General features: G+C 38.4%; 1 protein-coding gene across 1 annotated transcript; it reads left to right on the top strand.

Moving 5' to 3' along the window:
• The first annotated feature begins 1,998 nt into the window (after positions 1 to 1,998).
• LOC111584886 (keratin, type I cytoskeletal 13-like) lies at positions 1,999 to 6,493 on the top strand. Its single transcript, XM_023294219.3, has 8 exons — positions 1,999 to 2,536; positions 2,977 to 3,059; positions 3,824 to 3,980; positions 5,009 to 5,170; positions 5,247 to 5,372; positions 5,478 to 5,552; positions 5,624 to 5,769; positions 6,180 to 6,493. The coding sequence occupies exons 1-8, from the start codon at positions 2,042 to 2,044 to the stop codon at positions 6,277 to 6,279; spliced, it is 1,344 nt and encodes a 447-aa protein (XP_023149987.2). The 5' UTR covers positions 1,999 to 2,041; the 3' UTR covers positions 6,280 to 6,493.
• The last annotated feature ends 7,848 nt before the right edge of the window (positions 6,494 to 14,341 follow it).

The following is a 14,341-nucleotide window of genomic DNA, read 5'->3' as shown; positions in this document are numbered from 1 at the left end:
AACCCCCTCAGTTCAACACTCAGTATTCTGCTGTAAGCTGGAGGATCTGATCTCTGGTCACCACATGAGACACATTTAGCGGTGAAATGTGACACCAGATAAACAAACAAAAGAAGAGTTTTTAGGAAAATGACATAAGGAGGCATTAAAATGTTTCGAAACCAGAACAGGAACGTTTTTAAGACAGCACGAGTGTTATCAAAGCAGCAAAACGGGATTTAAAAATGATGCAAAACAACTGCAAAGACACACAAAATGATGCAGAATGATGACAAAATGATGCAAATCAACCACAAAGACACACAAAATGATGCAATTCAACCACAAAGCCACACAAAATGAGGCAAATCAACCACAAAGACACGCAAAATGACGCAAATCAACCAAAAAGACACACAAAATGATACAAAACAACCACAAAGACACACAAAATGACGCAAAAGAACCGTAAAGACACACAAAATGATGCAAACAACCACAAAGACACACAAAATGATGCAGAATGACCACAAAGACCAACAAAATGATGCAAGTCAACCACAAAGATACAAGAAATGATGCAAAATGATGCAGAATGACCACAAAGACACACAACATGATGCAGAACGACGACAAAATGATGCACAACAACCACAAAGACACACAAAATGATGCAAAACAACCACAAAGACACACAAAATGACGCAAAAGAACCGTAAAGACACACAAAATGATGCAAACGACCACAAAGACCCACAAAATGATGCAAGTCAACCACAAAGACACACAAAATGATGCAGAATGACCACAAAGACACACAAAATGATGCAAAACAACCACAAAGACACACAAAATGACGTAAATCAACCACAAAGACACACAAAATGACGCAAATCAACCACAAAGACACGCAAAATGACGCAAATCAACCACAAAGACACACAAAATGATGCAAAATGATGCAGAATGACCACAAAGACACACAACATGATGCAGAACGACGACAAAATGATGCACAACAACCACAAAGACACACAAAATGATGCAATTCAACCACAAAGACACACAAAATGATGCAAAACAACCACAAAGACACACAAAATGACACAAAAGAACAGTAAAGACACACAAAATGATGCAAACAACCACAAAGACACACAAAATGATGCAGAACGACCACAAAGACCCACAAAACGACGCAAACAACCACAAAAACACACAAAATGATGCAAATCAACCACAAAGACCCGCAAAATGATGCAAATCAACCACAAAGACACAAGAAATGATGCAAAATGATGCAGAATGACCACAAAGACACACAACATGATGCAGAACGATGACAAAATGATGCAAAACAACCACAAAGACACACAAAATGATGCAAAATGACCACAAAGACACACAAAATGATGCAAAACAACCACAAAGACACACAAAATGATGTAAATCAACCACAAAGACACACAAAATGATGCAGAATGACCACAAAGACACACAAAATGATGCAAAACAACCGCAAAGACACAAAATGTTGCACAACGCCGACAAAATGATGCAAAACAACCACAAAGATACACAAAATGATGCAAAACAACCACAAAGACACACAAAATGATGAAGAACAACAACAAAATGATGCAGAACACCAACATACAGTGCTTTATTACATGGCAAATGTTTCTAAAATAACTAAATATTTTCAGAACAAACCTATTTTAAAAATAGAAAATGTTTCAAAAGCAGCATCAGATGTTTTATGAATGAAACATTCCAAAAACAAAATGTTCTTCAATAGCATGAAAAGCTTTTGATTTTTCCATAAAGGCTCATAAAAAGCTGAAACATGTCTGAACAGTCGCCTGCAGTAGCACTGGAGTAAAACTACTCAGTTACATTCCTGCCAGCAGGTGTGCCCAGGCCACGCCCCCTCACCTGCGTCCAGGCCACACCCCCTCACCTGCCCACCTCAGCGCCTTTAAAAGCAGCAGATGCTCGTCTCTCCTCACTTCTCTCCTCTCTGCTCCTCCACCGAGAAGACAGACCGGCCTCCTCCGTCACCATGACAGCAGTTTATTCTTCCAGCTCCCGGATGAGCAGCATCGGCGGCAGCATGATGGGCGGCGGCATGATGGGCGGCGGCATGATGGGCCGCAGCATGATGGGCGGCCAAGGCATGAGCTCATTCAGCGTAGCAGGTGGAATCGGCGGCGTCCGGGTCTCCCAGGGCAGCAGATCCTTTGCTGCCGGCGCTGGTGGCGGCTACAGCAGCAGCTTTGCTAGCGGTGGTGGTGCTGGATTCGGTGGCGGCGCCGGATTCGGTGGAGGCGCCGGATTCGGTGGCGGCGCCGGGGAAGACAGCGTGATCGGCAACGAGAAGTTCACCATGCAGAACCTGAACGACCGCCTGGCCACCTACCTGGCCAAGGTGTCGGCGCTGGAGACGGCCAACGCCGAGCTGGAGCTGAAGATCCGGCAGTTCGTAGAGAGCAAAGTGGGTCCGACCACCAGAGACTACAGCGCCTTCTTCGTCACCATCAAAGAGCTGCAGGGCAAGGTGAGGCATCATGGGAAATGCTGTTCAATTCATTGTTAAAATTACAACGCTCAGCCTCCGTAATTAACGACAACAAATAAAGAGAACTAGAAAGAAGAAATTAAATTAGTAATGTACAAATGCTGATTTTATATTTACATTTTACTGCTACATAAACAACAAAAATGAGTGCAAATATGGCACATCTGGTCTTCCATAGTGCTGATAATAAATAAGAGTTTTGAGGAAACCAGGGCTCTGATTGGACGGGAGGTGAAACACACCTAAGTGATAAAGGTGAAGCTTTTAAAATTTGCTCATGTATCTGAAAAGACAAACAACAACAAAAAAGTCATTTCAAACAGTTATTTTAACGTTTTTGTGAACCGTCCATCGTGCTTTGTCAGTGTGAATTTGAAACAGCAGAATTTACTCATTTGTTTTGTTTAAACCTGTTTCAGATCCAGGACGCCATCATCGCCAAGGGAACCGTCCTGCTGAGCATCGACAACGCCAGGCTGGCTCAGGATGACTTCAGAATGAAGTTAGTAGCTTTAGTTTTTATTGTTCCTGCTCTCCGTTCTTTGTTACGTTACTTTGTTTCTTTTTATTGTCTCTGCCCTCCTTTCTTCTCTTTCTCTCTGGAATGCAAACTAAAAAAAAAACAAACTCGAGGTCAGTTGAAGAATCGGCTCATAAATCACAGCTGAAGAAATAAATCCTGTAGCACATTAGCTCCCCCTGCTGGCTGTTCTAAGTACTACAACCACACCCCTGCTGGCTGCTGTTTCACCTCCTCAGTCTGACTTTCTGCAGCTCAGAAAAAAACCTCCACCAGTCTGTAAAAATAAAAATTATGCTCAATTTTTAATTTTAAACAATACTTGAATACATTTTAATCACCCTTCATAAATTGGTGTTAAGTTGGTGCCAAAGACAAAGAAATAGACGCAAAAAAATAACATATTTGCTGGTAAGTACATTAAAATAATTCTTAAAAATTCACTTTAATCAGAAGCCTTGTCACTGTTTTTATTCCGTTTCAGTAAGTTTTTTACACCTAATTGCTGCAGTGTAGCTTAAATTTTCTTCCTGTAATTTCATAATTTTAGCATCTTTACTGTTTAATCTGTATAAACGTACCCAACTCATCTTGTAAATACTATTTCATTGTCTCATTATAATTCACAAAAATTAGAGAAATCCAGAAAAAAATTTCCACCTTTTTCAGATTATTTTTTCACTGCTTTGTTCTGTTATACTCTATTTTCACGTTCCTTTCACCAACTCGATGTGAATAAACTGCAGGTTCGAGAACGAGCTGGGCATGCGTCAGTCGGTGGAGGCCGACATCGCCGGGCTGAAGATGCTGCTGGGAGAACTGGGCGTGGCCAAGAACGACCTGACGATGCAGATCGACAGTCTGCAGGAGGAACTGCTGTCCATGAAGAAGAACCACGAGGAGGTGACTGTTGACAACAGATATAACTACAACCAGTGACAATCAATAACAGCCCAGCTACCCTGTCATTATGCTAATGCTATTTTAGCATGCTAAACATTACACACATAAAACACAAGGTCTGTTGATACGCTCACAAAGTTACTTAGCATTGTTAGCGTGGGATGTTTGGCATTCCAGTAAATTTGTCGTGCTAACGTATTTTAGCATTAAAGCACACTGGTTGAGATGAACGCTCACAGAATATGCTATAAAACTAAACACTAAATAACTGGATACTAAAGCTGACAATGTTACACACTTTAGTTGGCAATGTTAGCGCGTCATACTGCACCAAAACTCCACGCTAACAGCAGCAATTTAGCATGCTATGCTACCAAAAACCTGATAATACACTGGCTCAACATGTTATAGCAGTTAATTTCCATTACCTGAAGTATACTCAGGTATACTTGAAGGCTAATGCTAACATTATGTGCTAACATACTAGACAATAACTACTAAATGTGTTTATGTTTGTAAAGAAGCTGACCATGCTACATGCTTTAGTTTGCATTGTTAGCAAGTCACAACAGTACCAGTTTAGCATGCTATGCGAACAATACCTGATATTACACTGTGCTGACACATCCTGACAGGATGTTTTCTTTAAACGCAGCTGTACTTTGACAGCTTTTTTAGCATGCTAAACAAAACATAATAAACTATTACATACTAAGTGTGGTAACATGCAAAACATTGAAGAAATGTGTTACATAGTCCTGTTAGCATGTAACACTAACCATACCAGTAGAAATACTATGCTAATGTAAGTGTTCAGGCATGCTATGCTAGCATTAATCTCTAAATACAGTAGTAGCTAACTCAACATGCTAACAAACCGACTAAAAATAATAAACCTGTAAAGCAGCTGACAGTGAAGTACGGTTCAGTTAGCATTACCAGCAAATCACATTTACGTTTTAGGACATATGTAAGAATAATTTTGGTATTTTAGCATGCTAACTCTGAGCTAACGCTGTCCCCTGCAGGACCTGCTGGCCATGAGGGCCCAGATGAGCGGTCAGGTGAACGTGGAGGTGGACGCTACTCCTCAGGAGGACCTCACCAGGGTCATGGAGGAGATCAGGGAGTACTATGAGAGCGTCGCTGCCAAGAACAACAAGGAGCTGGAGGGCTGGTTCCAGGCGAAGGTACGACTCCGGCATCACACAGGTAGACAAACACCTCCAGGCTTTTATGTCCACTGACGTGTGCTTCTCCTGGCAGTCGGAGATCCTCAGTAAGGAGGTGTCCACAACAGAGATGACGCTAAAGTCCACGACATCGGAGGTGAAGGAAGTGAAGAGTCAGCTTCAGGCTCTGGAGATCGAGCTGCAGTCTCAGCTCAGCATGGTGAGTCCAAACACCAGGTGATGTTTATTGTCACAGGTGTTCCACAGCTGCAGATACACCTGCTCGGTTGTGTTTCCGTCCTCTAACCAGCTCATGTCCCCACAGAAAGCTTCTCTCGAGGCCCAGCTGGCTGAGATTCAGAGTCGCTATGCCGGACAGATGGCTGGCTACCAGATGCAGGTGAGTTTCCTTCCGCAGGTTCAGGTGTGTTTCTGCTCCGAGCTGCTGCTCACTTGAGTTTACCTGTGCAGGTGTCGTCCTTGGAGGAGCAGCTGGTGCAGCTGAGGGCCGACCTGGAGAGGCAGGCACAGGAGTACCAGATGCTGCTGGACATCAAGACCAGGCTGGAGATGGAGATCGCAGAGTACAGGAGGCTGTTGGACGGAGAGGGAGTCGGGTAAGATTTGGTCCAATCTGAAGAACCGAGCAGCCAGATCTGATGTTTGTTCATTTCAGTGAAATTACAGTAGAAAGGAAAATACGGCAGGAAACAATTTTTAGTCTTCGCAAGAATATGTTAATAAAAAGTCCCCAAAACGTTTGAAAAAATGTGAAAACAACAAAAAAAGTTTAAAAAAAAAAAAAAAAGAACTGGACTAAAATATTAATGAAAACCAAAACATATCAATGAGATTTTTGTACCTGATCAACTCAAAAATGTCAGAAAACATTAATAAAATGAAATGTTTGTTCTCCATATGAGCTTCTGTAGATGCCACTTTTTATTTGTGAAGACAGTTGAAGCCAAAAACTAACTCTTTAAACGTAAATGTTCGTTTTCAGTGAAATTTCTTGTTTTCTTTGCAGATCTGTCGCCTTGTCCTCCGGAGACCTGTCCTCTACATCCACAACCACCTCAACAGTCACCACGACTGTTGTCAAAAAGGTCATCGAGGAAACCATCTGAACCAATCACACAGCTGTCTGACCGGGGGCGGAGCCACATCTCAACCTATCACCTTCCTGCACGCTGCGTCAGGAAACACCTGACTGAGAGCGTATCTCGTCTTCATCGCCTCGTCTTTGAGGAGAAAATTCCACGTTTTCTTGGTTGTTGGGAAAACTTCAGCGTTGTTCTGTTTAGTGCTTCAACAATTAAAAGTCAACAAAAGTCAACTAAAGTCCATCTGTGTTTCTGTGGTTCTTTAATCTATCAGCCAGATGTGAACAACCACAAGATTTTCTCCTTATTTTCAGTTTAAAACCAGTTTAGCTGTTTTATCTTCTTCGTGACGGTTGAGACAGAAATGAAATTAAGATCATTGAAGTGTAATTATTGTGCAGCTGTGATCCGAGAAGAAGAAAACAGGAAACAAAATGATAATAAAGAAAAATGTAATAAAATACTTTAAAATCTTCCCACTGTGCCAAAATGTCCCCAAAAATATAGAAAAATTAATAGTAGACGACAAACAAAAAAAAATCAAGAGTCTGCATCAAAAATATGAATAAAATAGCTTCCGAAAAGTTCTTTAAAATCCCCCAAGTCTCCCAAACTGTACCAAAAATAATATAACTATAATTGATAATGATAACATCACCAAAATGTCTGAAAGATAATAAACAAAAACATTAAGATACTGTACAGAAAAATTCAATAAACTCCCCCAAATGTATGACAAAAAGAAAAAAACTATTTTCCAAAATATGAATAAAAAATGCAACAATATGATTTTTACTAAAAATTAAACTAACTGTACCACATTATTAATAACGTATTGTATGTAATATGGAATCCCCACATTTTCAGAAAAATATCATTAAAATAAAATTTTACACTTATTGTCACATAAATCTGAATAAAATATCAATAAAATAAAATCTCTGAATAATTGTGTGAAAATATGAAAACTGAAAATACAGAAAAATATTAATGAACTGCACCAAAGATAATTAAAATATCCCAAAAGTTAAAAAAAAATTAAAATATCCAAACATTTGTGTTATTAAATTATTAGATTAATATAATACGTATAAGAATAAATGAACTAATAATGATTTAACTATTTTAAAACATTCCTAAATCTTTACAAGACATTAAAATACCTCAGTTATGAACAGCTGGTTTGTAATTTAAGTTTCAGAAATCTCCTTAGTTATTTTCTTTGCTTGATGCAGGCCAATAATTTGACCCTTCTGTGACAGATTAACATCCTTCCCATGCCCACAGGATGTGTCTTCCAGCCAATGTTCCCTGTAATTTTTCCTGAGTGTGAGCAAACACACAAACTCCCTGAGCGTCCCTTGGACCACTGTGAACAACATCAGACGTGTGCACTGTGGTCACACCAGCATCACATCCATTCAAGTTACATGGTTCATTAAAAGAATCAAATTACAGCATTTACATTTCTGTTAAAACACTTTGTCAACAGGAGCCAGTTGAAGGCTGCAGTGATTTTAGTGACACTACAATGTATAAGAGTGAAGTTATTGAATATTTGTCTCTCTTTACTGTTGCAGTGGTTTTGCAAATTACAGACGGACCCTGTTCACTCCATAGACACCAATGTTATTCCTGTAGCTTGAAAGACAGCTACTTTTGATAAAACTGGGCTTGTAGCACATTGTCTGCCTTGCAACAATGGGAAAGAGGCACCGTTTATGTTTTGACAACCTATATCTAATGAGTTATTGATGCTGGAAGTCCGAATCTGTGAATATCTTTCCAACTTTACTGAACTTGGGGCCACTACCACCTAAGGAGTGATATATTTAATTTTGAAAAAAAGCATTTAGCCATACTTAAAGCTTTAAGTGCTTTATTAACACGGAACTAAAAATTTTGTATTGTTTTATTATCACAGGTTCTGTCTGAAAAGAGGTGGCATCATTTTAAACAGTGAAATCAAACTAATAAAATGTAATGACCAACCAGTGAGCAATACTGGATTCTGCAAAAACATAAACAACTTTTTAAAATCTAAATCTTATCTTAACACAGTTAATGTATTAACTTATTTATGTGTGTATGCATGTATTTATTGATTTATTTAGTACTGTTAACATATCAGAGTTCTGAGTGAGTTTTTCTTAAGATATGCAAAGGCCATTTATTGATTACATATAGGCTCTTAAATGTTTATTAAAAACTAAAAAGCATTTAAAAAAAAAAAAACAAGGCATTTATTGAGTCACTAAAATACTGTAGAGTACAGACCACATCAGCATGATTATAAGCATCCTCTGGTAAATTAACAACCAGATACTGATGTCTCTCACCATATGGACTTCAGGAGATGACTGGGGGATGATAAACTGTGACCTACTGGTTGGGTTCTCTCTGTTCTCATGTTTCTTATATGTTTGTCCCCTGACAGCCGGGTCCGAATGTTTTTTGAGCAACACACCATACTATGACGTTTTTACAATGATGGTTCTACTATGGAACCAGTTTGACATGTTCAGGTGTTCTTTGTGTGAAAACTCAGAGATTTCAGGTATCAGAAGGTGGTTTTCAACTTTGTTAACTTTCTGCTTCAACTTTAAACTAAATTTCCTTCAGTAACCCAGCCCTCTGGACTTCCAGGAAGCTGTGTTCCTATTGGCTGTCCAGGTGGCTGCTTGGTGTTATCAGGAACACCTGAGCAGCTCAGTGTCTTCCTGCTTTATTTAGCTGCAGACAAACATTTCCTCTGCTTCTCTTCACCACTGAACCGGGTTTGGCTCCGTTGCTTTCGTTTGTTCTTTAGGCGTTGGCTTGCAGCTTCCAGCAGTAAAATCGTCTTTAATGTGTTTCTTGGTGTGTTTTAGGGCTTTGTACTGGATAGTTGTCTTGGTAAATGTGGTTCTTTAGCCACAGTCAGCACATGGTGCTAATGTGTGCAGTGATTAGTGGATTTGGTACAGCTGAGTTGTGTCTTTGTCTTGGCTGTAGTGAGTCTTCAGAGGTTTTTGGTCAGACACATTCTGTATTCTGGTTTGAAAACCAACGTAGGTTGTCCAGAAGGTAAGAGTTCCTGTCCTGATTCTCTGTTCTCAGAGGTTCTCTGGTAGGCTCCAGGAGACGTTAGCGTTTGGGTTGTGCTCGTTTGGTTTTTGTACGGTTTCATTTGGACGACTATCTTGAGGCCCCTCCATGTGGTTTAGTGAGGTTTTCTGGAACAGTTCTACAAAGCAACCTGCAGCAGAAGAGACTTTGAGAGTTTTTAGGAAGTTCTGGAGACCAGACTTTAGAGCAGCAGAAACATTTGTCAGCAGTTTGAGCAGGAGAAGGTGAGCTTCAGAGTAGAAATGAGACGGAAACCTTCTTGACCCGTGTGGTGAGGTCCTGTACCAAGAGTTTGAGCAGGTTGTGAAGAGTCTGTAGTTCTTTGGTCTAAAAGCACAAGAAGAGTCGACTCATTAAAGGAGAAAACAGGAGATATTGTTGGTTCTTCTGTCGCTCTGCAGTTTCCTTAGACTGAATATCAAGTTTATATTTTAAATGATTTCCCTTGTGAGCCCAAGAAGACTTCAATAAACTCCCTCCATCCCCTGGACACAACATGTTTTATTACAATGTTAAATCTTTATTTTTGTTTGTTTTTGAGTTTTAATAATAGTTTTAGCTTAGTTTTTTCTCTTTGCTTGTTTAGTTTTGTGATCTGTGTGAAAGGTGCTAAACAAATAAAGTTGAATTGATAAACTGAATAATTGACTAACTCATGATTGTGACAACAGAAGTATTTTCATTGTGATTTAAGGGTTTGTTTCATTTTTAAGGTTGGGGTTAAAATCTTGACAGAAAAAAAGATTAAAGAAATAAACTACAGTAAAAAAGCAATTAAATTAAAGGAAAAAACATTCAATATAATAAAACTTTTAAAAAGAAAATTAAACATTAAATACAATTAAATTATATTAGGACAAAATATTTAATTAGATAATTAAACAGAAGATACAAAGCATGTAATTATGAAATTAACCAAAAATTTTTAAACAAAAATATTAAACATTAAAGATGAAATATTTTCGATAATTAAACATTTAAAAAATACAATTAAACAAGAATATTACACATTTAGAAAAATGCAAAACATTTAATTAGATTATTAAACCTTTAAAAGTCAAAACATTGAACTAAAAAATTAAATGTTTAATTAGAAAATTAAATCTTAATGACAATAAAACTTTAAATAGGAATTAAACAGAAAATACAACGAAGCATTAAAAAAGAAAATTAAACATTAAAAGGTGGTAAAACATTTAAAAAGAAAAACCTTAACAAAGATTTAATCAAAAAATTAAACATTGGGAAAGAAAAGGAAATTTTTCAAACAAGCCGATAAAACATTTGAAAAAACAACAATTAAACATTAAAAAGACAAAACATTTCAAAATCAGATGAGACATTAGAACAGAATAAAAGGTGAGAAAAGAGCAAAACTAAACATTTAAGAAGAATCAAACTAAAGATAAAACCTTTGAAAAGACACCAGTTAGACTTTAGAAGATCAAATCAAACAGAGGAGACAATAAAACGATCAAAAAGAGCAAAAACAGATAAATGTCTTAAAGCGTCTTCTAGTCTGAAATGAAAACATCAAGTTGTTTCTTCAAACATTTCCTCTTTCTATGTTCTTGGTTTGATTGTGGACAGATTTAGTAAGAACTCATTTCAGAAAACTGATTTCCAGATAAAGTCTACTGGAGGTTGAAGGCATCGATCAAACTAATGTTACCTTCTGATCTCCACAAACTTCACTGTTCAGTGAAGAGAATCAAAGTTTGTTGAGGATTTCTAAAAAACCCACAGGTGAAGGTCTGAGAAGAACTCAGATGGATGGTCTAAATGTGAAATCAAGACTCATGGTCACAAGTTTTAAGGCTTCTGTTAAGTAGAAAGTTCAAACTAACAGAGACGTACTGAGAAACTTTTAAGATTTCAGTCCTCAGACTGTCTGAAGGTTCAAACTAATAGAGAATCACTCAGGAACTTAGAAGATATCAGTCCTTGGACTGTCTGAAAGTTAAATCTAACAGGGAACTACTGTGGGACTTAGAAAATTTCAGTCCTCAGACTGTCTGAAGGTTCAGACTAACAGAGAACTACTCAGGAACTTAGAAGATATCAGTCCTTGGACTGTCTGAAAGTTCAATCTAACAGAGAACTACTGTGGGACTAAGAAAATTTCAGTCCCTCAGACTGTGTGAAAGCTCAGGTCCTGAGGACTCGGGAGGTCGTGGAGGCTTTGGAAAGTCTTGGAACTGAGGGTTCCACCCTCCAGCACAAAGGCTGAAGTCCAACCTCCTGAGAAAAAACGGTCGAGTCGAGACTCGAAGTTAAAAAAAAAACTCGAAAACGACAAAAAATAGATGATAAATGCGCAAAAAAAAGAAGAATTAGTATCTGAGCGAGTAGCTCAGGGGGATAAGAAGAAGGACTACCAAGCTGGAAGGGTCGCAGGTTCAAGACCCACCACGTGGCAGTTTTCTTTCTTTGTCTTTGTCAGGATTTTGATAAAATTTAAGAAGGGTCTGGTCTTGAACCAGCGACCTGCAGCTCCATAGGCAAATCCTTAACTCACTGAGCTACAGATCAGATAAAAAGAAATAAATTCGTCGTCCCTTTGACATCGTAGTTCCTGAAGTGACCACATGGGTGGAGCCAAGGCGGAGTCTGGGTGGAGTCAGGGCGGAGAGTAGGCGGGGAGGTGGGTGGCGGCCTCCCCCCTCTACTCCCCCACCTCCCCCCACCACCCACCACACCTTCCCCCGCCCGACGAGTTCTTCGAGTCTCCACGAGTTCTTCGAGTCTCCACAGGTTTTCCCGAGTTTCTGGAGTTTCCACCAGGTCGGAGGCAGAACAAGTTGTCATGAAGAGGTGTTGAAGTCGGCCAGGATGGACTGACTTTTTACAGCGACTAGAAGGAAGACGACTAGAAGAGCAGGTCTTTAACCACCATCCATAAAATCCATGGAGTCGCTCCAGAGAAATGAAGGGAGGTCAACTTTTATCAACCTCCATCCAGATGTTCAACTTGATATCTTTACTTGGACATTTTTAGCACCACAAACCTTTAGTATCACACTTTATTATCATTTATTAGGACTTTAATGGAATCCACCAGCAGATTTTGTTTTTGTTGACAAACTTTATTCTTGTCGTCGTGGGACTGCAGTATTTAAAACTGTTCCTTCTATTTGACCTCATGTTTATTAGTTTTAGTGGAGAAAGCTTTAATTGTCAATTAGTCTCTTAAAAACTAAATAATAAATTGGATTAGTCGAGGTTTAAATTTCTTACTTTGTCATATTTTAAATATGACAAAAATTATAAAAATAAAGCATCTTCAGACAATTTGACCTGTAATTGGCATTATATAAATAAAATTGAATTAAAATTGTATGTATCTTGTAATGTTGGAGTAATTCAGCCATATATGTTAGAAAACACATTTTCTTTGTCCATTAATCTGTTGATCGTTTTCTCCAGTAATTCATTTCTTGTTTTGGTTTATAAAATGTCAAGCCCAAATATATTCAGTTTACTGTCATAAAAACCAAAAAGATTTACATTCATGGTGCAGGAATCAGGCAGTTTTTCACTTTTTATCTTAGTTTAGTCAGAAAGATAGTTGATAATGTGTGAATTGTTGCAGCTTGTGAACCGTAGAAGGTTTTAATCTTTGGGGCGTCAAAAAACATTTAGAAACCAACATCAACAAAACACTCAACAAAGATTTGAACATCATTAAAGGGAAATCCAACTTTTGCATGACAATGTCTAATTAAAGGACATTTATTTCCAACGTAAATGTGTGACATTCATCCTCTGGAGCTTTCTCTTCACATCGTCTTCCACCTGGACTGGTTTGGTCTGGAGCATGTGCAACAAACATTTGAAAAACTGCACTTTAACATCAATGAATGACACTGAAGTATAATCTCTACATAAATGAGACTGAGTCTGGATGTGCTGCTCTGTCATTAACTCCTAAGTTTAAGGAAAGTTAAAACAAAAGAGGACAGTTCAGATAAGATTTGAGAATGAGCTTATTTTGAACAAACATCTCAGACTTTCTGAGCTTCAACACCTCTAGCAAGATATTTTAACAACAAGCAACTCAAGAGATCCAGAAGTTGGAGAGAGTTAGCTTTAGCTGAGCCAAAGAACATGTGGGACGCTAACCTAGCAAACATTTCAGACTTTTCTCTGTGAATTCTGAGAAATAATTTCCTATTTAACGACAGAGCTACATATCTCAACTCAGTCTCATTAAAACAGTCTCTAATTCAGTGTCATCCATCCATATTAAAGTGCAGTTACCCAAAATGTTTGTTGCATGAGCTCCAACAAAACCTGTCCAGGTAGAAGGCCACTTTGACAAACAGGAAGTGGAAGATTCCAATCAGATTTATAGAAGGGGGAACCGGATTGTACTAAGTGTCGTCGAGTATAGAGGCGTGTTTTGTGGGTTTTTAAGGCTGATAATGATTATTAGTGAGACGTTTGGAGTAGATATTCATTTGCAGTAAATGAAAGTATTTAAAATCTTGGAGTTAAACTTACAAGAACATAAACTCTAACAGAAAACTTTGTTGATACATTTTTGTTTTGTTTACAGATGTTAAGTTAAAGGAGTTTTATTCGTTACGTATAACCAATCAAATCACTCCAGAAGACAGAGCGACCACAGGTAGATAAAGGTTCAGAGCCAAAGTAGCACCATTTTTAAATTTATTTATTACCGTAAATCAGTAAAAAATAAAACACTTATAATCAGTAAATCAGTCAGCCCACAATTACTACAATTCTACAATGTATGTCTCTTTCCTTTGACTTGTTATTTGTACAATATACGATGTATATGATGACGTTTTTTCATACCAAAGGCTATACTATGATGTTTTCTAAGAGACATACGATGCTACTCTGTTTGTTCTGGCCCTGCACTCCTCCTCTGTTGTTTTCTGGATTGTACTCAGCTTCATGCCTTCATCCATCCGGCCTCCGTTGACTCGTCCCGCCTGCCGTCTCTGGAGCT

The sequence above is a fragment of the Amphiprion ocellaris genome, chromosome 19 (assembly GCF_022539595.1).
Source record: "Amphiprion ocellaris isolate individual 3 ecotype Okinawa chromosome 19, ASM2253959v1, whole genome shotgun sequence".
NCBI classification, from domain to species: Eukaryota; Metazoa; Chordata; class Actinopteri; family Pomacentridae; genus Amphiprion; species Amphiprion ocellaris.
This window is presented reverse-complemented; position numbering and strand designations above follow the sequence as displayed.